General features: G+C 34.6%; 1 protein-coding gene across 2 annotated transcripts in view; it reads left to right on the top strand.

Annotated features, from left to right (window-relative positions):
* The window catches only part of LOC140437300 (uncharacterized), a 74,613-nt gene that overhangs the window by 28,287 nt on the left and 19,575 nt on the right, over positions 1-26,751 (top strand). For both annotated transcript variants that reach the window (XM_072526743.1, XM_072526742.1), the window contains exons 5-9: positions 3,567-3,830; positions 6,949-7,176; positions 7,228-7,434; positions 14,935-15,141; positions 22,407-22,613. In XM_072526743.1, the coding sequence (XP_072382844.1) occupies positions 3,567-3,830; positions 6,949-7,176; positions 7,228-7,434; positions 14,935-15,141; positions 22,407-22,613 (1,113 nt within the window). The remainder of the gene's footprint in view (positions 1-3,566; positions 3,831-6,948; positions 7,177-7,227; positions 7,435-14,934; positions 15,142-22,406; positions 22,614-26,751) is intronic.

The following is a 26,751-nucleotide window of genomic DNA, read 5'->3' as shown; positions in this document are numbered from 1 at the left end:
CACCCAATAATGTCATTAGAAAAATCACCAGATCTTCTTTTTTAGTTGACCATCTCGGCTTTTGACGGTAATCCAGTAATCAGTATCGGACAACTTCACAAATAAAAAAACTTAATTTTATTAAAATGAATGGCACTGAATTGAAACAGACAAAAGTACATCTTTTCAAAGAAGATTGTTTGAAAAAAGTTTAATGTAAAATCTTTTTACAAAGTCTACATCTTCCATTTTGTCTCCCTTGCAGAATTTAATTATATTTTTAATTTTTATAAAAAACAAATTCAAATAAATCAAAATCACATTCAAATTACATTGCAGATACAATTTATTCATCTTCTAGGAAACTTGTATTACTCTCAGCATTGCCAATTGAAATTACTAATGGCTCTATTACACTATCCATGATGCCATCTGAGAGCTTGTAACAGAAGTTTATAATCTCGAAGCTATTTCTTGACATGGGAATTTCTATTAATCTATGTAACATGCTCTGGTTGACAACCAATTTATGTTGTGTAGGATTAGATGATGTACCGCCAGCTCAATGCGGTAACTAAGAAAAATAGTTATCCTTTTCCAGAATAGACGATACATTGGATACTCTCTCTGGTTCTCGTTGGTTCTCCATATTTGATCTAACAAGTGGATATTGGCAAGTAGATATGGAGCCAGCTGATCGGGATAAAAACCGCATTATCGATATGATCAGGGCTTTGGCAGTTCACGGTTATATCCTTTGGTTTATGTAATGCCCCTGCCACATTTGAAAGATTAATGGAGGCAATTTTAAGAGGTCTAACATGGAAAACATGCCTGGTTTATTTGGATAATGTAATTGTGGTAGGAAGAACCTTCGAGGAACATGCCAACAATCTGACAGAAGTCTTTCTGGCTCTGATCAGTGCACCGATTTTAAGCTACCCTAGACAGGTAGGAAAATTTGTGTTGGATACCGATGCCAGCAACAGTGCAATAGGAGCTGTTCTCTCCCAAATCCAAGATGGGCAGGAAAAAGTCATCGCAAAGTCTTGTCGAAACCAGAAAGAAACTATTGTGTTACAAGGAGAGAATTGCTAGCATTTCCATAAATTCTTGTATGGCAGAAAGTTCCTTCTTCGTACGGATCACGCTGCACTAAAATGGCTCCTACAATTCCGTAATCCAGAGGGCCAAATGGCAAGATAGTTAGAATGATTACATAAATATGATTACGAGATCGAACATAGGACTGGAAGAGTTCACTTAAATGCTGATGCTCTTTCGACGCGGCCGTGCAGTGCAAATTCTAATCACTGTCTTACAGACAGAGAAGTTAAAAGAACGACTTTGCTCCGTGAGACGAACCACCGTCATTAATAATCAATGGCAGCCTCGACAACTACAAGACGTCCAAGCCGATGATCCATATATAAAAAGAGCACTGGATTGGATGCATCGAAGTGAAAGACCTACTTGGCAAGACATTAGTTCATGTAGTCCAGAAGTCAAGTGTTACTAGAGCCAATGGAATTGAGTAGTGCTAAAAGATGATCTTCTGTATAGAACCTTTGAGAACGATGATGGTACAGAATCTAAGCTTCAGTTGATTTTACCTAAAAGTAAAGTGTCAGAAGTAATGCGTCAGTTTCATGACGGTGCATCAGGTGGACACTTTGGTATTACGAAGACTCTGCAAAAAAATAAATTCGAGAACGGTTCTATTAAGTTATCTGTAAAGATGATGTAAGAAGATGGTGTCGGAAATGTGAAGTGTGTGCAACCAGTAATAGTCCAGTTGGTAAAAAGATGGCACAAATGAAACAGCACAATGTTGGTAGTCCTATGGAAAGTGGAGCAATCACCATTGTAGGTTCATTTCTAGAGACGAATGATGGAAATAAATATCCTGGTAGCCATGGATTATTTTACGAAATGGACTGAAACCTATGCGATACCAAATCAAGAAGCTGCTACCTCTGCAGAGGTACTTGTTAAAGAATTCTTTAGCCAATTTGGTGTTCCCTTGGAGATCTACTCCGGCCAAGGGCAAAACTTAGAGTCAACCCTTTTCCAAAATGTTTGTAAATTGATTGGTGTCAATAAGACCAGAACGATATCCATGCATTTTCAATCAGATGGAATGGTCGAGAGGATGAATCAAATGCTGGGTAAATACCTGTCCAAGGTTGTATCTGAACATCAAAGAAATTGGGACCAGCACATTCATTTAGTCCTTGTGGCCTACGGCTAGGCCGTGAATGAAAATACAGGCCAGACTCCAACCTGCCTGTTAGGTCGTGAAGTTCGTTAAGAATGAACAAAATCCATGAATTTGCCCGACAACACATTCAGTTAGCCAGTGACAGAATGAAAGATCAATATGATTCTCGATGTAAAAATGAAAGCTTTGAAGAATATGATCTTATTTGGCTTTATAATCCATAACGTCGTCGAGGCTTGTCTCCTAAACTGTAAAGACAATGGGAAGATCCGTATGAAATTAAAAAAAAAAAAATAAAAGACGTAGCATACCGAATTAAGAAGTTGCCGAAAGGTAAACCAAAAGTAGTTCACATAAATCGTATTGCACCTTATGCTGGCTCAAACAAAACAAAACTAGCATGAACCCTTCAACATGAGATCAAAGATGACCGGCGACCAAGCTTTAATAAATTTATGTCAAATTAGGCAGAGAGAAAGAGTGCTAGATTCGGCGTGACCACAGAAGTTCAGCAGGATCTTTTTAGTGTTCCGCATAACGTCTCTCTAGCCCACTGTGTTGGCAAAGACCTTGAGATGACTAAAGGAATCTCGTTCTTTTCTATAAGAAGTTTGGTCGTTTGGACGAGTTAAAAAATCACCAGCCTAAGGTTGGAAGAGTACTGAGATTAGAAGATGACCCTCGATCTTTGCTGTATATGGTAACCAGGAAGTCGTATACAGACAATGCAAGCTACGAGGATATATGGCGTGCTCTAACTAATTTAAAGAAAATCGTGTGAAATTATGACATCAACAATTTGACCTTACCCAAGATAGGCCATGCACTAGAAAATCTGGATTGAAAGATTGTCAGAAGCATGCTTGATGTGATCTTCCGAGAAACCGGCGTACGAATTACTGTGTGTTGCATTAACCCGAAGAGATCGTGTCCTTCAAAGTCAGTAGGCTGTTATTTCTTCTTGAGGGGTTCATGCAGAGCTGAAGAGTCCTGTAGATTCGGCCATTCTGGGTCTACATATAGAGTTGCTGATCGGGACGTTCAGATCGAAGGGGAAGCAGTGTAAGGAGCAAGCTTATTTCGACGTACCTCATGTAACGGTTGCATCTCGAGACGATGATATGTGTTCAAGATTATTCCTGATGTATCGACGGAGTGAGTGATATTAGTTTAGTTTAGTTGACAAGACATTATCGTACTGTAAACTTATAAATAAATATATTTATATAAATTAGAACCGCTCGTTTTATTGGTAAAATGCTACAATATTATAATTATCTATTTACATTTTTCTAAAATATTGCCAAACTTTACAACCTTATATTGAGTCAATTATGTTTTTGCTTACATCTAGAGTTGTTTTTAGCTTTGGATGGTCAAAAATCTAGTGTTAAAGATATCTTGGAAGATCTAAAAAGTCTTCATAGTCAGGTAAAACAACTACCACAAAAAGATGTAATTAATAAGTTACAAAATTCTAATAACAATTGTCAAGATCCTTCTTTAAAACAAGTTTTACACAAGATCGAAGGTAAATTGAATAAAAGCCACGATGAGGTCACGAAAAATCTTAATGGACTGACACAACTTACTAGTACTTTGAACAAAAGCCTAGCTAACACAAATAATGGTAAGCATATATTGTATAGGTGGTATATAGTGTAATTTCAGTTTATTTTATTTATTTCTTGCATTTTTTTTTCAAATAATTTTAAAAATTAAAAAATAATCGACGCCTGAATCGTAAACAATGATTAATGGGGAAGAACGAAGGATTACTGGTAATATCCACTTGTTGACCAACTATCTCGGGTGGAAGATTTAACAAATATAAAAACGATATTTGTTCTAAATACGGAGGAACTATAAATTAGCCAACTACATTTAAGATCCACATGGTTTCTCTAGTATAATTATTATAGTGGTACAACGAAAAGCTCTTCTGTTTCGAATACTTTCATCTATCTCAGATGGGCTACAATGTTGGCAAATTCTTCTTTGTTTTGGGTCTTTCTCAGCAAATCGTTCGAGCCCAAGACTGTCCAATCTCGTCTAATTTTAAGCCAGGAACAGTTTTCGTCCTGATTCACGTTTGCTCTAAATCTTACTTTCGATTACGAGCTGTAGAAAATTATATTTATTGTTTCTTATTGCATGTCCGAGATATGCAGTTTTCTGCTTTTTTTATTTTAAGGAGCTCACGTTCTTTGCTCATTTGGTGGAGAACTTCTAAATTGTGTTATGTGGGAAGTCTAAGGTATTAGTAATATTCGTCTATATAACCAGGTTAAATCTGTTCAAACTGAGAACTTTTAACGTCAAGGTTTCAACTCCATATAGCAGTATGGAATATATGTAGCACTTCACAAAATTATGTCTTAGTGTGCGTTCATAACGAGGCGCCGACCCTCGATCGGACCATAGGATGGCATTATGTTATCATTGCAACGTAAAATAAATTCATTATTTTTAATGCGAGCGTTCACTGTCAGTGCTATGCTCTAGGCGAGGATACCATGCTATGGTCTCCGTAATGAACGCACCCTTAATTGTAGATCGAAAGATCACTCCACGTTTAATTTCAGCAGATTTTGTTAGGTCTGTTTTCAAACTGTACTATTGTTCCAGGTGTTCGTATAGGTATCGAATAATTTTTAGATCTTAAGAGTCTAATCTTTTTCCTTACAGAATATTACTAGCGCACTATGTTTGACACAGTCAAATACTTTAATATTATGAAGCATAATATCTTCAAAAGACACAACATATCCCTAGATACAAAAATGAGACATTTGAGATGCTATGTTTTCTCTGTGTTGTTGTACGGGGCGGAGGTATGGACGCTTACAGACACCACTATTAAAAAACTTGAAGCATTTGAGATGTGGCTTTATAGAAGAATGCTGAGAATATCATGGACAGCAAGGATCACGAACAAGGAAGTTAAGAAGAGGACAAGGAAGAAAAAATGAAGAAGGAACCAGAGATTGTGTTTACGATCAAACGCATAAAATTGCAATATCTGGGACACGTTATGAGAAATCAGCACCGTTACTCCCTGCTGCAGTCTATATTGCAAGGTAAAGTCAAAGGTAAGCGAGGACCCGGTAGAAGGAGAATATCATGGATGCGGAATTTAAGAACATGGTTTAAGAAAACCTCAACGGAGCTGTTTCGAGCAGCGAGCAAGGTCATGATTGCCAATATGATTTCCAACATCCAAAACGGATAGGAACCAGAAGAAGAAGATGAAGCATAGATATACTGCTTTCCGATGATCTCAGCATTTTTCCAGCAGGACTGAGCATAAACAAAGTATCTCTGACATTAATTCTGATCCCTAGTTTGTTATTTTGTGCAGGGGCTGATCTTGGCTTTCGTCGGTGCTCTCATACATTTCACGATAAAAACATTCGACAACCTAGAGCATTTTGGTTTTATCCGTTGTAATGTTTCCATCTTTGTTTCTCATTTTGTACATATTTTTGTTGCCTATGTTGTTTGCATTTTGCGTCAAAACTTTTAAACTTTTGTTTTCTTGAATTATTTTAGTTATTTTTTTTGTATTGTTTTTTCTTACGACTTTTCGGATTCACAGCTGGATATCTTTATTTAATTTCTTCATTGTTGTCTGGTTGAAGTCGTATTTTTACGTCAGCTATTTTTTTGACCCTATTTAGGGTCAATGATTAGCCGAGATGGTACTTGTATGAAAGATATAGAAATGAAAATAGCACGAGGAAAACAAGTCACAAGAGCACTTCATGGAGTGATATGGAACAACACTCTAACCAAAGAAAACAAAAAGAGGATCTTTCAAAGCATAGTGATGAATATTACCCTATATGGAGCGGAAGTATGGTCAATGACAACAACAATACGAAATAAAATAAGAACAGTTGAACTGGACTTTATGAGAAGATGTCTACAAATCACAAGAGCCGATAGAATAAGAACGGAGGAAATATGGAACAGAATGGAAGTCAAATGCTCAATTACAAAAAAGTTGGAATACAGAGCCCTGCAGTGGTACGGGCATGTACAAAGAATGCCAGAGCATAGGTGGCCGAAAAGAATATTAAACTGGGACCCGCCGGGAAGAAGACGGAGAGGAAGACCTGCTACAAGATGGAAAACACACGTCGGAAATGCTATGATAGATAGCGACCTCAGAGAAGGCGACTGGGAGAATAGAGTGCTGTGGAGGACGAAAACGGCGAACTCATAATGGGAAAAGCCGAAGAAGAAGAAGAAGAAGAAGCTATTTTCTTTTATCTATTAACTCTTTTGTATTTTGGCTTAGTTTTTATTTATGAGTCACGACGGTCGGGCAGTACTCCCTTTCCGTTTCTCTTAGTGCCTTCCTAATGCCATTATTTGACTGCTCTACATCTTCTATTTCGTCTTCCAAGTCTTGTATAATGTCTGTTTAGTGTATATTCATACAGGTCGTTGTTTTCTTGGGGAATCCATTTATTTTTTATCATCTTGATTATTTCCAATTTGAAATTTAATCATATCTTTGCTCTAAATAATCTGTAGTTGCTTCTTATTGAAAATTTGTTGAGTACTTCGATGATGTCCCATTTTACTATTTATCAGCTCTTCCTCCAACAATGTATTCACAGTACAACAAATAATTGTAGAGAAGAAATAAATAATTTAAGTTTTATTTGGTATTGGTATCACATAAACAATTTTTCAAATATATTATTTTATAGGAATTATAAAAACATTTATGATTTTAGCGGTCAATTCCCAGAAATCTAGTGCAAAAGATATCATACAAAATATTAAAAATGTACAAAATCAACTTCATAAACTACCTCAGATAGAAGAATTGGCAACAAGTCAACGAGAAACTATTAAAAAATTAGAAATTACTATGAAAAACATTGATATTCTGAGAGACGTTGGTAACATGGTTGTTGGCACTACCAACAATCTCGTGAAGAATTGTTCTAAAACAAATAATGGTATGTATATTTTAAAATGTTAACCAGCTGTAAAAATATATTGGGTTGCAGGTTTAGATTCTCAAAAGTCTAATTTACAAGAAATTTTAAGGATTGTTAAAAACCTACCAAACCAACTTCACAATATTCCACAAATTGATGAATTAGCAGCTGCCCAACGAACATCTGTGAGCAAATTAGATGATACTGTGAAAAATATTCATGGTTTAACAGAAGTCACAGCTACTCTTATGGAAAGTATTGCCAACGCAAACAGTGGTATGTAGATTTTTCTGTTGGGTGGTACTAATTGACAAATTAATCAATTTTTAAATTCAAAACATTCAAATATTACACAAATCTCCGTTATACTTACATTATTTTTCAAGCATAAAATTTATACAGGCAGCTTTACTTCTAATATTGGTATATACAATATACAGTAACAAAACGGCGATCATTTTCACTATAATTACGATATCATAGTAGGGTGTATGCTTCTGAGGGAGTTATTTCCGTTTGAAGATTCATATTTATGGGGGAAGTTTGCACGCTTTGAATGTTCTAAAATATCTGGAAAATATCTGTTTTTTTTTTCATTTTCCTCTTTATTTAAGTAGTTTTCTGTTTCTTATTATCATCTTTTTTATGTCTTCTTCCATCTATTTCTTCCGTCGTATATCCGGTCTGACTTTGACTATTTTACCAATCATCCATCATTTCCAATCATTACTGGCTTGTTTTGTTGCTACCCAATTCTCGGACAGTAGAACTTTCTTCGTTATAGCAAATTCAAAAGCTACACTTTTTATTTCTTTTGGGCTAATACCATAAAGTATTTTTGCTGCCTGAACAGCATATTCACAAAGCTCTTCTTATTGTTGTGAAAATATCATTCGAGGCCTTTTGTAACCCATTTCTTCCCATTTATCTGGGTTGATTTATTGTTTTTTTAAATTATATAATGTAGTATATCTAAGTAAGGACATCCGGTTAACACTATATTTTTCAGCTACTTGCCTTAAACTACATGATCGAGACTTAACTTACTTAACATCTAATGAGGCTGACTCGTAACATTTATGTTACTCCGACCACGTTCTGTTTTCCGTTTATAATTTCTCACCATTATCTGTAACAAACCAATCATCATCATCATTATCAGCCCATAGTAGTCCACTGATGAACATAGGCCTCCTCGAAAAACCTCCATGCAGATCTATCTTGCGCTGCTGCAATCCAGTTGGTACAAATCCTCTTTATGTCGTCAGTCCATCTTGTGGGTGGTCTTCCCGGATTTCGTCTATCCGCTCTCGGTCTCCACTTCAAGATTTTTTTGGTCCACCTATTATCCTTCATTTTAGCGACGTGTCCTGCTCACCTCCATTTAATTTTGGCTATGTGTTTTATAATGTCTTCTACATAATTTTTTCTACGGATTTCTTCGTTTCTTACACTATCTCGCAACGTTATGCCTAACAATGATCTTTTTATTCTACGTTGCGTCACTCGTAGTTTTCGTGTAGATGTCCTTGTTAGGGTGTGTCTCTGCGCCATATTTAAGGACAGGCAGGACACACTGATTAAAGGCTCTTCTTTTTAAGCTGATAAGCATATCACGTTTAAAAATATCACGCAGTCTTCCATATACTGCCCATCCCAGTGTTATTCTTCTTAGCAGCTCAGCAGTTTGATTATCTCTGCTAATTTTTACCGTATGTCCAAGGTATATGTAGCTGTCAACAATTTCAACTTCGATGTCTTCTACCCTTAAAGGATGGCTCGGAATTAAATTAGTCATCATTTTTGTCTTTTGGTAGTTAATATTTAGACCTACTTTACGTGCTTACCAATAAACACGAATTAAAATTCGTAGGGGTATGTTATGACACTGTCACAATGTGCCCCAAGCCTGTCGCCACAACTAGCCCCACCGTACGCCATTTTACATAATGCCACTCGCGCAGACCTCGATACATCCTATAGAAACCAAACTGTGTCTTACTAGAGAGGAATTAACAAGCTATCTATTATATCTAAAATAAGTTTCTTACCTTGTTACAACGAAATGACATACAATTTTATAAAGTGACAGAAACGCATAACATCACAATCAAACTACACAGACTGAGGCCATGCGGAAGAAGAATTCTGGGAAACTGGGCGATGCCGCGACCTATGGTTTGTCTGTAAAACTATTTTGTTATAACAAGCCACTGTCACACCTAGCCCCGGTCTACCCTACTTAGCTATACATGTATAGTTCTATATTTTATATTGGTTGGTTAATAGAATGTGTAGATGCAAATGCAGCCTCCCCCCTCCCGAGAAGTGCCCCTGAAAATAATCCTGGCGGCACCCATGCGCAAATTGTTCAATATGAGTGCCTGCTTAACCATTCTTCCACTCGACCTAAGATGTCTATTGCGTTAGTTATTTTTCAACACAGTGTATCCACTATTATTGAAATTAAACAAAAGTAACTGTTGACTTCCAACGTCAACGACAAATTTCACACGTGGGTAACAGTTTCACTCCCCAGTCTATACTTACCAAGAGATCTTTGGGAAGTACAGACTGTCAAAGAAGTCTGTAATTCTTTTTTTGTTTAAAATACGTGACAAACTTCAACGAATTGAACGGCTTATTTCGCGCACTAATATTTAAAATTAAATTTATGATTACTCTTTCGGAACACCGATTATCATCTTGTTGTTTGCCTCTCTTAACATTACTTATTAAGTACTCTATTTTACTCTACTCTAATTTATTTCTCTACGTTTTTAGTTACTTCCCTTAGAATTTTTGGATTAATACAGTATGGTTATTAATTTATAGTACTGAAAATTTAAAAAGTACTATTTAACCATAAATTAACATTTGATTAATATTAATTAAATCTTATGTTGGTAAATAACATGTTCTAAATGACCTCCATAACGTTAGATGCACAGTTTGAATCGTTTTCGCTTTTAATTGCTGTACTGTTAATAATAGGGAACTATCGCGGAAAATATAGTTTCAGACTACCCCTATGAAATGTATCTAATGACATAAACTCTGGAGATTAGGATGGAGAAGAAAAATCGGTGAAAAGTCTTTCTTAGAAAAGATCTTATAGCCTGTGTTGTTTGGTATATTGCTCTCTCTTGCCGAAGAAAACTGGCAACAGAAGGCAAAGTTTCTTGATCTGAAAAACTTCCATAGTTCATCTATAAACGGTGTGGGAATTTGAGTAATATGGCACTCTTGATTATGAGTTATTGGACATCCATTTTTGTTAATGAAGTAAGGCTTAGTAATTCCTCATCCAAAAACTGCACACTAACGGTCACTTTTACACTATGATAAGAGTTTTTTAAATTCATTTTTGGAATTGTTTCTTAAATCTTCTAGAATAGAGATAATATATTTGGTACATTCAATAGCACTAACGAAATCGTCAGAAACATTTTAAATAAATATGGATAATGGAAGCGCAACGCTTAAGATCTTTTCACAAACCAAGAGGGAAATTAAGAAACTGCTTTTCTCTATTACTGAACAAAACGCACTAGCTGTTCCTGAGCTTTCATGACCAGATTGAAAAATTTCTTCGAGACTAATACAAATAAGTGTAAACAACTTAACGAAGTTCAACAAACTAGTATGACGTTCAATAAACCTAGTTTCGCACAAGCTACTAAGCCTTTTTCTTTTTACAATTTGGAATGTGAACTTGAATTTCATCTTTTAGAGCATTGCTAGCATAAGCATTTTTTCTTTACTTAATTGGTATTATCTAAACAGTTTCTTATTAGTCAATGACATAATAATGGACAATGCAAGATTGAATCTGTGACTGGTACAATGTACGTAAATTACAAAAGGGTACAACTCGTGTATTTTTGTTAGGGTACCTTCATACTTGCAACTCATATTAGAGACCCCATCATATCCCTGGCCTACACACTCATTCATATCTAATCAAAGTTTCTTAATACATATATTCTAAAATAGAGTTTGCAAAGTTTTCGCCAGTTAACTCATACATAGGAATAAATCATACAAAATCTTCCCATACTTTTGGTTTATTACCAGTAAAATCAAATGTATCTAATATAGAATAATAATTGTTCAACTATGGATACGATGATAAAATTGTCCAATTTAATATTTGATAATATTTCAAGGGGTGTCCGGACCCCTTGGATACCCCTTGCTAAACGCCATTTATAAGGAATAATATCAACATTTCAGTGAAATAGATGCATTGATGTTATTATTATCAGCATAGGTTCTTACTTTATGTATATTATTTGTGTATTTGAATGGCCGCCCCGAATAAGGTTGTAACCCACAAAATCATGTTTTGTCAGGAAACGTTTTTTTCGTTTGTAATCAAATTTAAGATCAATAATGTACTTTTTATTATTGGATTAGGAAAACAAAAAAACTTATGAGAGGATAATATAGCATACATTTTTATACATAAAAAACTTAAGGCTATATACGGCGATAGAAAATCAGTTTATTGGAACAAATTTGTAACATCACTGAAATTCATCAAAATGCGTTGGTTACAACCTTTTAACATATTGTGTGCAAACGTAAGGAAATAAGACAAATATAACTGCTTATTAAGAAAATGGTATTTATTTTTCAAGGAACACCTATACCTATATTTATTAATATAAACCTACCTTATTAACAAAGATAATAAACAAGTTATTTTTAATTTTCCGTTGAAGTAAGGTTTAAATAAAATTCCCTATATTCTGGATTAGGAATATAAACACACATATCCACCAAGTTCTTTTTTTTTTCTTTCTTCAGTGGCAAATGATTCTTATACAACACAGGAAGACTTTCAATTGGAATGGCAAAAAACGATTTTAAACTCCTCTTTCTTTTTAAGCCAAGAGATGGGAAGTCCAAGGTCGCAGTACATTGTGGCTTTCTCGATATAATAGATTTGTAGGATCATCACTGGTAATTTTGTACCATACCGCTTCAGTTATTTTAGTCTTGTTTTTCAGTAAAGCTTATTCGACTATAGTTAAGTCTTTAAAATCGGCTCTCTCAAGAAAACACACAATAAATGGCTTAGAAGGTCTTGCATTGGCTATAACTTCAATCCAATCTTTTGGATCATACACTGTTGTTGTTTTTTTCTTACGCTCAATAAGAGCGAAATCCCTATCGCAGGACAAGAAGCTATGTCCGCTAACTAAAAACTTTTGCTCCACAGATGTAAAATATCTCATAGTGAGCAGGTACTACAGTATACTCCCTCTATAACGAACACGGTTATTACGAGGTTTCGCTTATAACGAGATACATTAGATGTCCCGTGAAATTTCTATTGAACTATAACCGTCTATAGCGAGGCAAATTTGGTTATAACGACAGAAAATAAGATCCAAAAACGTGTTTTTTACGTTTTAGTCCGGTCGTGGCTATAAATAAATACCTTTTCAAACAGCCCCTCAATAAACTTAACTGCAGCCCGCAATAAACTTCTTTACAATGAATAAATACAACTGTTTCACATCTTTAGAAAATATATGATAGAATGATACTGGACCATTTAAAGCAGTTAAAAATAACAGAGTTCTTAAAATTGCAGAAGCAATAGTTTATGTTATCCTTGAAAATACGGTTTATACATTATGTAGTTGGAAAAAAATATAAGTACAGCTTTTTTGTTTTAACGTATATCATTGATAATAAAAGTAAACAACTCTTTTATGTTTTAATATATTTCATTGACAATAAAAGTAAATAACTTTTTTTCAAAAACGCCATTCAAACAATATTTATTAGCATCTTATATTGCTCCGAATGGCTTTACTATAGGAAGTTAATGGTTTAGAAAACTACAGATTCATATGCATGCACAGTATTATGATTGTCTGATATAACGAGATCGGCTTATAACGAGGTAATTAGTCTGGCATTTCAGTTCTCGTTATAGAGGGAGTCTACTGTAGTATAATGCAATACTACGCCAATTATTATTTTGTCCTATTTATCGGTCTGACCAAACAATTAATTTCTTTCTGTTTCTTCTTTAAGCTTAAAGTTAGTGGTACTTAATATATTCCAGTAGACAGGATGTTGTTTCAGCTGAACCTCTTTTTGCTACAATTTTATGCCACAGACACATAAAACCCTCATTTGTACCCATATTGTGGATTTCTTGATTATAACATGAATATTGACATTGGTAGAATAAGTTAGAATACTTTAGTGTCGGGCAAAACAGTACCTGCTGTAGATCTGTACATAGAACAATAATATTGGAATTATTTTAGCTAATTCTATATCCTCGTTTAAGGTAGCATATGCTTGTTCTGCTTTTGCGTGATGTAGCTTGCTTTTGATTTGAAGTCTCTGCATTTCGGCCTCAGATTTGGCACATACCGTCTCAACATAAAACTTATCGCATCGAGCGCAGGTGTCCGATCTAGGTGTGCCAAATCTCAAGTTGAATTCGGAATTAAATGTATCGGAAGAGATTTTCCCTGCAACGAAAATTGGGAAATTTTGCCTTAAAAAGTAGATATATTTTGTTTATGGATAGGTCTTAAGGCAAAATAAGATTTTGAGTGTTATTTCTGGAATAGTGGCTCATTTCTTTTGGAAAAGATTTAATGTGCTCTTTTACAGCTACTTTTATTTCATAGGAGATCGCATGTGGTCTATTTTTATGTTTTTCTCTTTGATCAGAAAATGTTTGATTAAACTTAATTTTTTCTTGCAATTTTTGGATACGCCTGGGCGTAAATTTAAATATGGAACATAGATTTTTTTGACACATACGTAGGTATATTTGTGCTTGCAACAGGCAACGTATAAGTAAACTAACAGTTTCGTCGCGATTCACCTTCAGGAACATATCGTCTTTTCACATCTACTAAATCCAACATTGTTTGTCTATCATAGCTAACACTGTAGAATTGTTTAATTGTTTTTGTTCCAAGTTAATTTCGTCACACCCATACTTACAGCGACAAGTTCTAGCCTGCACAAAAAAAAACGCGTTAAAGCAAAACACAGTTGCCAACAAAATTTCAGTTTACTTATTTTTGTATTGAAATTTATTTTTTTTTTATAGTTAATTAAAATTTAAAAGATACTTTCAATTAGGATTAAACACATTTTTATGCAAGCGTTTTAAAAATGTATAGTTTGGCACGCTTCAGTAGTGTTAAACATATTTAAAAAATGACCTATATTAACCCTGTTAACCTAATTTATTTATCCAAAGTTATTTTAACATCAGGAAATAAATACAATTTTCTGTACTTACGTTTACTAGAGGTACTTTTTCAGGAACAACAGTACCTTTTCTGGAAACATATTGCTTCCCAGTGTCTCGTAGGGTTTTTCTTTTATTGTTCTTCCACTCACTAAGCCTAATTTTTCTCTTTCGCGACTTATTTAATTGCTTTTCTGTGACCACACTCACATTAACACATGCTTCATCCGCCATGTCTAATATTTCTAATGATGTTACAACCTATTTGCCGCGGCTCGACTTGAATGTTCTCATAAACATCAAATGAGGTGATTTTCTGCGACCAATTGTATACCAATATAACAGAATTGATGATTACAACCTTGTTCCGCTCACACCGATCCATAAATATTGAGGGTCACAACCTTATTCGGGGCGGACATTTATTTGAGATTTATATTACTTGATTTTATACATTATAGATTAGTAATTTTTTGTTGAATTTAGTGTTCAAATTGAGCTTAAACCAGTATTTTATTTATCATCTATGTTTTTAGCTTTGGACGTTCAGAAATTAAATATACAACAAATTTTAAGCACCATTACAAACGTACAAAATCAGCCATGTAAACTTCCACAAATGGATGAACTGTCTGTTGGACAGAGAATTGCCATAAACAAGTTGGAAGATACATTAAAGAATATCAATGGTTTGACAGAAATTACCGGTACTCTTATGAAGAGTTTTGCTAATACAAATAATGGTATGTAAATTTTATTAACATTAACAACTTTTCCAACCAAAAAATAATAATAATATTTGTAAATCAAGCTTTAAATGTTATTGCTATTGTGTATACAGGAAAGTTATAACTATTGGGACATAGTATACTAAGGTTAGGTGGTTTTGATCAAAATATGCCAATATTACTTGATTTATAATTTTATATTTTCATGCAGGAAGCTCTAGCTGAATGCTTCCTGATCGCAAAAAATGAGTTGAAACTTTTTGTGATTAAATTAAGTTGACCATTTTTTTCAGTGATTTTGATTTAAAAATATGACGCAGACAATATTCTTCTTCTTCCTCTTTATAAGCAATTCTGCTTGTTCATGGGCGGATTAATACCTCTATGGAAGGTTGTCACTATATCTTTTGCGCGGTCGTCCGATACTTCTTTTGCCGATTGGTGACTTATCTCTTGCTATTTTGACGACACAGGTCTTCTCCATTCTGATTATGTTGTTATTCCATTCTTTTTATCTATTTTGTGTCCATTCATTCATACACTCTACGTTACATTTTCTTCTAATGTCTTCACTTCTCTTTCGTATCTCTCAGCGTATTTCCTGTAATTCTTCTCAGTATTCTCATCTCTGCCGTTTCCAGTAGCCTTTGCGTTGTGGCTGTGTCGGGTCTTGTTTCTGAGGCGTATGTCATTATCGGTCTTAGACTGGTTTTATAAATTCTTGACTTCATCTCAGTGTCAATGTGTCTGTTTCGCCATATAATGTTATTAAGCAAGATGCCAGTCTATTTGCTTTTTGTACTTGATCTCTCACTTCTTTGTCCAGGTCTCAATAGCTAGACAGTGTAATTCCCAGGTATTTTAGTTCCATTACTTATTCAATACTGATGCCATTAATTTCTATTTTACATCTGGTTGGTTCTTTGCTGACTACTATTATTTTAGTTTTGTAAGATGAGATTGTCATATTAAATTCTTTTGCGCTTATGTTAAATCTTTGGACCAGTGTTTGCAGACTATCTTCATCTTGGGCTATCAATATTGCATCGTCTGCGTAACAAAGTATTTTGATTTCTTTGTTTCCCATTCTATATCCTCTTCCTTTGTTAACGGTTTTGATGATTTCATCCATGATCAAATTGAAGAGCATGGGGCTCAATGAATCCCCTTGTCTTACTCCGCTGCCTATTTCTATAGGTTCTGTAAGCTGTCCATCTATTCTGACTTCCATTTTGTTGTTTTGGTAGATGTTGTCGATAGTTTTTATAATATTTAGGGGAACTTCTCTATTATACAGAAGATGGATTACGTCTTTGAGTCTTACTCTGTCAAACGCTTTCTTTAGGTCAATCAGACACATAAATGTTTGTTGTTTTGGTAGATGTTATCGACAGTTTTTATAATATTTAGGGAAACTTCTCTATTATTCAGAAGATGGATTACATCTTTAAGTCTTACTCTGTCAAACGCTTTCTTTAGGTCAATCATGCTGGTCTATTATACTCTAGTGATAGACAATATTAGACGTTGAAAAATAGTATTTTGTGTTTTGCCTTAGTCTTGTTTCATTTGTATAAACTAAGGAGTTCAAATGTTCTTAAAAATAAAAATTAAGCAGATTATAATCAGGACTACTTGGGGGACGTTCAAGTATTACATAAAGCAATTTTTAAAGATTTTTAAACCCTCTTTCACCTCATGTAACGTACTGTAACGTTTTGCACGGCTCCACAACTTTGACTGCTAACGTTACAATTTTTTTACGTTTCCTTACTCCATTCTTCCATCTTCATCCTTATGGCTTCATCCTTTATGTGGCAATACAATTAGAATAAGAGATAAAAGCACGAGGTAGGAATTTTCTTCTTCCTGCTCTTAAGCTTTTCTTCAAATTCATCTGCGGCCCTTGATTTTACCTTTCATGATAAGCTGAAATATTCTTCACCGATGTTTTCGAAGAATATGTCCTAGGTATGAAATGTTTCGTATTATAACAGTTTTTAATAACATACGACATATGAGCTGTGTATGTCGCTCGATACAATCGATCGTATTAGCTTTCAGAGTCCAGATCTCGGTGCTATGTAAGAATAATGACAAAATATAGGTGCCAAAACTACCATGTCTGGTCAGAAACTGCATCAGGAAGTAGTCTAGTTTCCTGAACTTACATTCCCACCAAGGTTTCAGATCGGGAATAAGCTCCTTCGTTCACCTTGCTTTTCCTCTAATTCTCATCCACATTTACATCCATCCTCCTCGCATACACCCTCGCGCGCTCTTTGCACAACAAAACGATCGGTATCACCGCTCCAATGACACATAGAGCCTCATTTGAAACTGTGCTATATGCGCTACATACCCTGAGGAGCATTCGCCTTTGCGAAGTCTTCATCAGCTTAGCGTATTTTGCAGTGTTTAGGACGCTACACGTACACAGCGTAGGTTACCACCGACTGGAAAATTCCATGTAGCACCATTTGTTTGGTGCTATCTGGGCCTCCAACGTTTGGCATCAGCCGTATCAACGTATTTTGGATGTGTACTCCGAACCTTAGTCCCTCCAACAACCAGAGTCCCAGATACTTAATCGATTTAACCGGTGCAACCTCCACACCCCAAGAGTGCATCCCCTTGGCATCTGTAGCTTCAACACCCCATCGTACAGGATGTTCCACAGGATGGGACCTAGTACTGAACACTGCGGAACACCCTGCGACAAACTGATGCTGGTATCTTTTTCTCTTATGGACCTGTCAGTAAAGTATCTGTCAATTACGTTGACCAGGTACTCACTAACGCCCAATTCTCTCAGCCTGGACATGATTTTTTCCCATGATTCCGTATTAAAGGCATTCTTGATGTCAAGCAGGATGAGAGCCACCCATCTCTTTGTATCCTGCGTAACTAAAGAGGTTACTTCTCTGACCGCATCTATGGGGGACCTTTTGGCCCTAACACCATATTGGCGGTCGCTCAGCGCATGCTTTTCTTCTAGCTCTCACTCAAGGCGGCCTTTTACAAGCTGTTCGTACAATTTAGCTATCGAACTAAGAAGGCAAATTGGCCGAAATCGCACCTCTTCCTTTTCACCTCTACCTTTCGGGATAAGGACAACCTTAGCTTCTTTCAACATTGTTATCTGGAATATCCTGATATTTTCTATATAGTTCAAAGTTGTATCGTCTTCTCCACACTCCATTGTCATTTACCGCTCCATAAATTCACCTTAGTACTTTTCTTTCGAAACATCATTAACATGTTTTCAATACTTCTTGTTAGAGTCCAGGTCTCTGAATCATATGTTAGGACTGGGCGTATTATTGTTTTATAGAGTTCTATTTTTGTATTTTTCGACATAATTTTGGATCTAAGAAGAAGATTAAGTCCAAAATAGCATTTGTTGGCCGTGCAAATTCTGCGGTAGTATTATTTTCAGTGTTAAGGAGCGTTCCCAGGTATACAAATTCGTTCATTGCTTCGATGAAGTCGTTTTCTATAACAAGTGGTCGCCTAATTTGTGGTTGCGTGCTTATTTTCATGTACTTCGTTTTGTTGGTATTTATTATTAAACTCATTTTTGTAGCTGATTCTTTTAAAGCTACATACGCCCTTTGTACCGCGTTTTCCGTTCTCCTAGTAATATTGATATCATCAGCATGGGCAAGGATTTGCACTCATTTATTACATATTGTGTTTCTTATTATAAAGGCCAATACCTTCACGAACTCTCTTGTGCTACAAATTGAACATGTCATGTTTCTTTCTAATTCTTCCATTTCTGAAGCCTAAAATTCACTTTACTTTAGCCGCTCGTATTTTTTGTTTTATTTCTCTTTGTTTCTTTCTGTATTCATCTGCTTTGTCGTTGTATTGACTTCTTTGTTCAAAAAGATTTAGTATTTCTTCCGTCATCCATTCCTCTGTCCATAGGTTTTCCAGACACTCAGATGCTTTTATTAGTGGCATCCGGAGAGCAGACGAAGAGGGTTCAGAAATTATTAAACCACTTGCATTAACTTCTTTTTCGTTGAGCCAATCGACATCCACAGGCGATGCTTTATTGTAGCGCACAATGCAGATAATTACCCTTTTGGCAGCAAGTCGCTGTGGAATGTACTAGTGTGGGATTTGAAATAGATCCTACTGGTTGCACATATTGTGTATGTTGCAAAACATGTTATGGTTATCCGTGGTAAAAGCTTCACCCGTAAATAGAAAATGCCCTAAAAATGGATCTTGCTTAGGAAAGCATATACATTTTTAATACTTATTGACAAGTAATAATAAAACACATTAGTACAGTTTGCAAGAAATATTTTCATATATATTTAAGATAAGTAACCTCCGTCTGCACAGATGCACTTAGAAACGTCATTCCTCTAATTGCAAAGAGCTAAGAGGTACTACAAGCTCTAGATATTTGAATGATTCTGATATTATCAGGCATATAAAAATGTTTCTGGCTTATATCAGTAGCAACGTTATAATCAATCAAATTTTAAAATATGGGTGCTGCCATATTTATACTTCGGTTACATTGACTGCTTTGTTCATACTTCCGTCCTAATATGTCATTTTAATTAGTTGCTATCAACAAGTCCTCACAGACATTTCGTCTAAGGACTAGCAACCCCAGTGGAGTCCTACGTTGCCATGTGATCAATTCCTTTTATAACTTAAACATCAGTTTTTAAATATCAAAGATGTAATTCAAAGTTAATCTTACTAATTTAAAGGGTTTTTACTCACATATTTAGTGGCTTCAAACATGTAAATCCAGTAAGTATCACCCAAATTGTTGTAATAACCTTTCAGAATTTAAACTTTTACGTTTGCTTTAATTAAAGTGGTTATTATTTTAGAATAGCACTGATGATGAAATAGTTATTCCGAAAACGTTCTGTGATGTAGCCCGATAGGGTTTTTATATTAATATACCTTTTATAAGGAAATTTTTAAAATACATTTTTTTGGATTAATATCATTAAAATCAAATTATTGGGAGATTTCAATGCCAGAATAGGAGACGAAGTTATACCAGGAATAAAACAAAGGTTTAATGAAAGAATTATCAATGAAAACGGAGAGAGAATGGTGGAATTCTGCACATCAAACGAACTAAGGATAACCAACACATTTTTTGATCATAAAACTCAACACAAATACACAATTGAAAATACAAGAGGACATAGATCAATGATAGATTATGTGGTTACAAACAGAAATATTCACCATAAACAGATAGTGGATGTGAGAAGTTTGACGTCACCCAACGTGGGAAGCGATCACTATTTGGTACTTGGTAAAATTAGATTCAATGAAAGATGGAAAGAGAAGCTAAACAAACCAATTCAGAGGAAATAATAAAAAGAGAAAATTTAAGAGACGACTCCATAAAATCATTATATAAAAAAAGGCTATAATAGAAAATACAAATGGAGAATATCGAAAATGAAAGCAATGTAGAGACTAGCTGGAGAAAACTTAAGAAAAATATTCTGGATGCTGCCCGAGAAGCACTTGGAACGAAAATAATAAACAAAAAGTGGTCAACGAAAACACCATGGTTTACACTAGAGGTTAAACAAAAATGTCACCAAAAAAAGAAAGCTTTCCTAAAATATAAGTCAGATAAGACGAATGAATCATACGAAGAATATAAAAGAATAAGAACTAAAACTCATCAAATGGTAAGAAAAACAAAAACAGACTACTGGGAAAGATTCACGAAAGGACTAGATATGGATTTCTATATACAACAGAAACAAGTATGGCACTTCATAAGACAACAAAGAAGCGAAATGAAAGAACTAGTTGAAATAGAACACATACAAGAGGATACATGGGTGGCCTTCCTGACAGAAATGTTTAAAAAACAAAACGAAGAACCTTTACCAGAAACGCCAAATATAATAACTGAGGAAAAGACCGAAATCTCCCAAAACGATGTGAAAGAAGGAATAAACAAATTAAAAAACAGAAAATCACCAGGAGAATACCAAATGAACTCTTAAAATATAGAGGTGATCATCTTATACAAAAACTGCAACTTCTTATTAATAAAATAATCACCACGAACAGAATACCAGATGAATGGAGGAGAGCGATCATGGTGATGTTCTTAATAAAAGGAGATAAGAAAGACCCCAATAATTATCGAGCAATAAATCTATTAAATATAAAACTCAAATTGACAACAAGAATAAAAGCGATAAAAATAAACGAACGAATATCTCTGCAAGAGGAACAGCAAGGATTTCGGACAGGAAAATCATGCACGGATGCAGTTTTTGTAATAAGACTAATAAAAGAAAAGTCGCTGGAATACAACAAACCAGCATATATGTGTCTGATAGATTTGAAGAAAGCGTTTGATAGAGTGAGAGTTCGGGACGCGATACATTTATTATATAAAAAGGGAATATCACTGGATTTAGTAAAAACCATTGAGAATATATATATATATATATATATATATATATATATATATATATATATATATATATATATATATATATATATAAAGATAACATAGCTATGGTAAGATGTAAAGGAAAACTATCACAACCTATCAAATATGAAACTGGCATTAGACAAGGAGATTCGCTGAGCCCATTAATATTTAATCTGATAATGGATGAAATCATAAAGAAAGTTAAAAAAAGAAGAGGATATAGAATGGGAGAAAAGAAAATAAGGATAATATGCTACGCCGACGACGCCATAATAACAGCCGAAAATGAAGATGACCTACAAAGATTAATTAAAGAATTCGAAAATACGGCGCTCATATACAACATGTTTCGTTCAACGAAACCTCGAAGATATCTTTTGAGGATGAACTGATATTATGATTAGATGAATTAAAAAAAATCATTCAGATTTATAGTGGTCTTAGTCTATAGTTTTTTGTTTACCTCATAGTTTTAAGGAATTCTTTTTTGTAAAACTTCTGAATTTGTCAGTAAGTCCACTTGTGTTATAATGTATTATTTATGAGTAAACACTCGAGTTATGTTTAAGTATTGCTGAATTTTTTATTCTAATTTTAAGATCAATCATCAGAATTTAACATTCGGAGTTACACCATTAATATTCTATGTTCCTCATATATGCCCTGATGTTATTATTATAATCAATAAGTTCTGGCCTTATTTATCATATTGATCTATTTAAAAGTCCTATTTCTTTATTTTAGTAGTTTTTGGACTTTATTTTGAAGTTTATTGTTTAAATTGAACTTAAACCAGATTTTTATGGAACAACTTTGTTTTTAGCTTTAGATGCTCAGAAATCAAATACGCAAGAAGTTTTAAGCAACATTAAAAACGTACAAAATCAGCTACGTAAACTTCCACAAATGGACGAACTGTCTGCTGAACAAAGAACTGCCACAAACAAATTGGAAGATATATTAAAAAATATCAATGGTTTGACAGAAATTACCGGTATTCTTATGAAAAGTTTTGCTAATACAAATAATGGTAGGTATGTAAATTGGGTCAACACTAACTTTATACAGACAAACATTTTTAGTAACAATTGTATTTAAAGCTTTAAAAAGTTTAAAAATCAAACAGACGATAAAAGAACTGACATGAAGAATTTAAAATTTGCATCCTATAACACGTCACTTTATAAACAAACAGACGATAAAAGTTTGATAGATGTCGCTGTAGCGTATGTGTGTAATTATTTCTGTATCTGTAGAGAGTTAAGTTCCACAGCACTTAGGCCACAATTGACCCATTGTGCATCCTCCCAGGGAGTTGTCGCTCTTAACTCATTGTCCATCCTGCCATTTCTAGGAAGGTGGACAAGTCACCAGGAGACATCTTCTTTATGTGGGCAGGTGTGGGCCAGGACTCACCGAACGCGTACTCTCATATTAACGATAACTCTGGGCATTCACATAGGACATGCTCTACAGTTTCGTCTTCTCGATCACACTTCCTACATAGATTTGGGTCTGCTAGCCCCAGTGTGTGGAGGTGTTTGCTTGGTTGACAATGACCAGTTAAAAATCCAAAAATAGCCATTATGATTGTCAACCTCCGTAGGGAAGCTGCACTCTAAGAAGAAGATGTCTTGAAGATTTGTCTGCCAAATTTAACAAAAACTTATGGTTTTGAAGACGATACTCATGTCTATGCTGGTGCAAGTGTGAGGGTACTTTTCTCAAATGTTAAATATTAAAATAAAAAATAAGTAGGAAAATATTTTATGGCAATATATCAAATGAATTAGGAATTCGTAAATACTATTAATGTTGTAATTACGTAGGTATCGCAGCAGTGGTAAAGGTAGAAAAGGAAACTCACAAGGTTAAGAAGGAAATATGAGAAACTTCAGAGTATACTTGATCTCAACTGAATTTCACAAAAAACTGCTGTACATTTTACTATTTTTACTGGGAATTAGCCACAATTTTACTTTAAAATAGGTTTTCTATATATAATAAGTAGGTAGATATAGGAATAAGTATCCCTTCTTTTACGCAGTTTTTTAACAATTGAAGAAATAACTCTTAAATTCTTTGTTGTGGGTCACACGCAAAATTACAATGCATGCTTTAATTGAAAAGGAAAAGAAGAAGTGCCTTAAAAGTGGGCTTTTGTATATTCGTGTATAGTTAATTTCTATAATACAGGTAACTAAAAAGAAAGAAAACTTGAAAAGCTGAACCGTATACTATTTTTTATAAAAACTCATACGCTGATAAAGAATTTATGAAGATTGATATCAGGTATAAGACCAGAGGTCGTCCCATTCTTCATCAACTAAAAAAGGCATAGGCTACCTATCCAAAGATATCTAATGAAAAAAGAAAGATCTAGTAGATTTATGTATCACTAAGGCAATTCCTTAACAATCCTGGGCTTTTTTCAATAACCTTGTATCAGCAAGTGCTCACGACAATACTATGGATTCTGGATGAAGTTTAAATACATTTTAGTTGCTTCGTATAAGTTTGTATAATTATTAATAAAATACTTGTATTAAATACATTCCTATCCAACTAATATATGCAAAGAATTAAGTCAAAACATTTGTATTATCTCACCATATTACAAGATCCCTAAAGCAAGAACACGAAATAATAATCAGTATATATAATATTAAAATGGTATGGTACAGAAAGAAAATTTTGATCATTTAAATCTGATTTTTAAACACACTTATGAAATATTTGATTGCGATTTTTTCAAAACTCTACATTTTGAATTATTTATCTGTGGAACACAATAAAAGTCAAAGCAGAAGAAAAACTAACTGACAAATATTAAAACAAGTAAGAACCAAAAAAGCATATATATAATAACGGATTTATTACGGCTGTCACCGCTTCTCCGGCCCCAATTTCCATCTTTTTCTATCATATGCAGTTGCCTCTTCTAAGTCTCTTGCCGCCATTGCTTCATCAATATCGTTGCGCCAACTTCTCCGTGGTCATTCTCTCTTTCTTCTTTCTGGAGGGATCCATTCCAGTACTCTTCTAGGCCATCTGTACTCTGGCATTCTTTTAACATGTCCGAACCAGATTAATTGTTTTCTTTCTATGTCATCATTGATATTTCGCTCCATTTTTATTTCGTTTCTTATTTGTTCGTTTCTAACTCTCTCCAGTTTCGATCTACCGCAGCTTCGTCTCAGATAATCCATTTCTGTCGCCATAAGTTTGTTTCTATTAGCTTTGGTGACGTCCTATACTTCCGAACCGTAAAGTGTGATACTTTGGACTATACTACCGTGAATGTGTTTTTTGGTTTCTCGCCGAATTGTTTTTTGCCAGAGAAGAGAGTTTAAGGCACAGGTCGCTGCTCAGCCTTGTATATTCTTGTATATTCTTTCCCTGATTTCATCTGCGCTATTTTCCTTCTTGTTGAAAATGACCCCCAAATATTTGCAGGATTGCACGTCTTTGATTTTTTCAAAGACCTTTTTCCAAGACTAAGTCACATATTTCATCTGTTCCCACTGAGAGATATTCACATTTTGTCATATTCATGTTTAGACCTGCCACCTCATATTCTTCTTGCAGTTTTCTTACCATATAGCTAAGATCGTAGCTGTCTTCGGCAATTACTACCTGGTCATCCGCAAAGAAAAGTGTATATAACTTGTTTTCTTCCACCTTTATTCCCATGTTTCTACATTTTTTTACCCATTTCACTAAAGATTTGTCCAAATCGATTTTAAATAAGGTGGGTGACAGATAGCAGCCTTGTCTTAGTCCCTTTGTTGTTTGAAAAGGAGAGATGATTTTTTGTCCCATTTTAATTCTTGCAAAGTTTTGTTCGTAATATTTTTGAGTGGCATTAATAAGAATTGTGTTTATTTTCAAGTTACCCATTTCTATCCATAGTTGGGAGATCGGTACACTTGCATATGCTTTTTCCAAATCTATCAAAGCTATATGAGTTTCTCTATTTCTCTGCACTCGTTTTTTGATTGCAATTTTTAATGTGAAAATATTATCCATAGTGGAGCGTCCGGCCCTAAATCCCGCTTGTTCTTCGGGTTGTTTGTTTATAATTTTCTATCAGGTTTCGTAGTACTTTTGAGTATAGTCGGCCTATAGTAGCAATCACTGCGATCTCTCTATAGTTTTTAGGATCCATCTTTGCGCCTTTCTTGTGTATTGGAGAGATATACGATTGTCTCCATTCTTCTGAAACTTCTTTTCCGTTTAAGCATCTTTCGAATAATTTTCGGATCATCTCAAACAGTTTTGATGATGCATACCTAATCAACTCTGGATGTATTCCGCCTGGGCCTGGAGATTTTTTAAATTTCATTCATTTAACTGCTTCTTTCACTTGTTCTATTGATATTTGGGTTCTTCTTTCTACTTTCACTTGTTCATTTGTCTGTTTAAACCTTTCTCTTCTCTCTGTTAATAAGTTCTCAAAATGCTCTACCCATGTGTTCTCTGGTGTTCTATTTATTATGACTCGGTTTTTTGTCGTTGTTCTCATCGTTTTTATAGTTCTCTAGGCTTCAGAGCTCTTTATCCCTCCTATATGGTTGTCTAGGTAATGGCATTTTTGTTCCCATGCACTATTTTTATTTTTAACCACTTCTCGTTTGGCTTCTTTATTCAAGTTTTATATTGTTGTTTTGTATGTTTGTCTCCCTGTTGTAATAACTTTAGATATACTTCCTTCTTTCTTTTTATCTTTTCCTCCACTTCTTTATCCCACCAATATGGTTTATCTACTCTCCGTACCCGTGGCCCTAAGGCTTCTAGCGCTGCGTCTTTCATGCAGTTTTTTATATATTCGTATTCATCCGTCGTGTGATTCATGTAGTTTTTGTGTTAGTCTCCAGGAGTAAAGTAAATGTTTTCTCTCGTTATCTAGATTATCTAAGGTGTACGTAGTTCTTTCTATTATTTCTCTGTGTTCTTTGTTGATGTCTGTGTGGTTCCTGTCTACGAATGGTGTATATATTTTTCCTATTATCAGGCAGTGGTCCGAGCCGCACTCTGCTCACCAAAAAAGCATACCAAATGTAATAAAAACAGCTTTAAATAATCCGCTACAAAGAAGACGCCATACTAATCTCTCAAAGTGAAGATGATGAAGTACAACATATGATTCACCAATTTAATAAATATAT

The sequence above is a fragment of the Diabrotica undecimpunctata genome, chromosome 3 (assembly GCF_040954645.1).
Source record: "Diabrotica undecimpunctata isolate CICGRU chromosome 3, icDiaUnde3, whole genome shotgun sequence".
NCBI lineage: Eukaryota > Metazoa > Arthropoda > Insecta > Coleoptera > Chrysomelidae > Diabrotica > Diabrotica undecimpunctata.
This window is presented reverse-complemented; position numbering and strand designations above follow the sequence as displayed.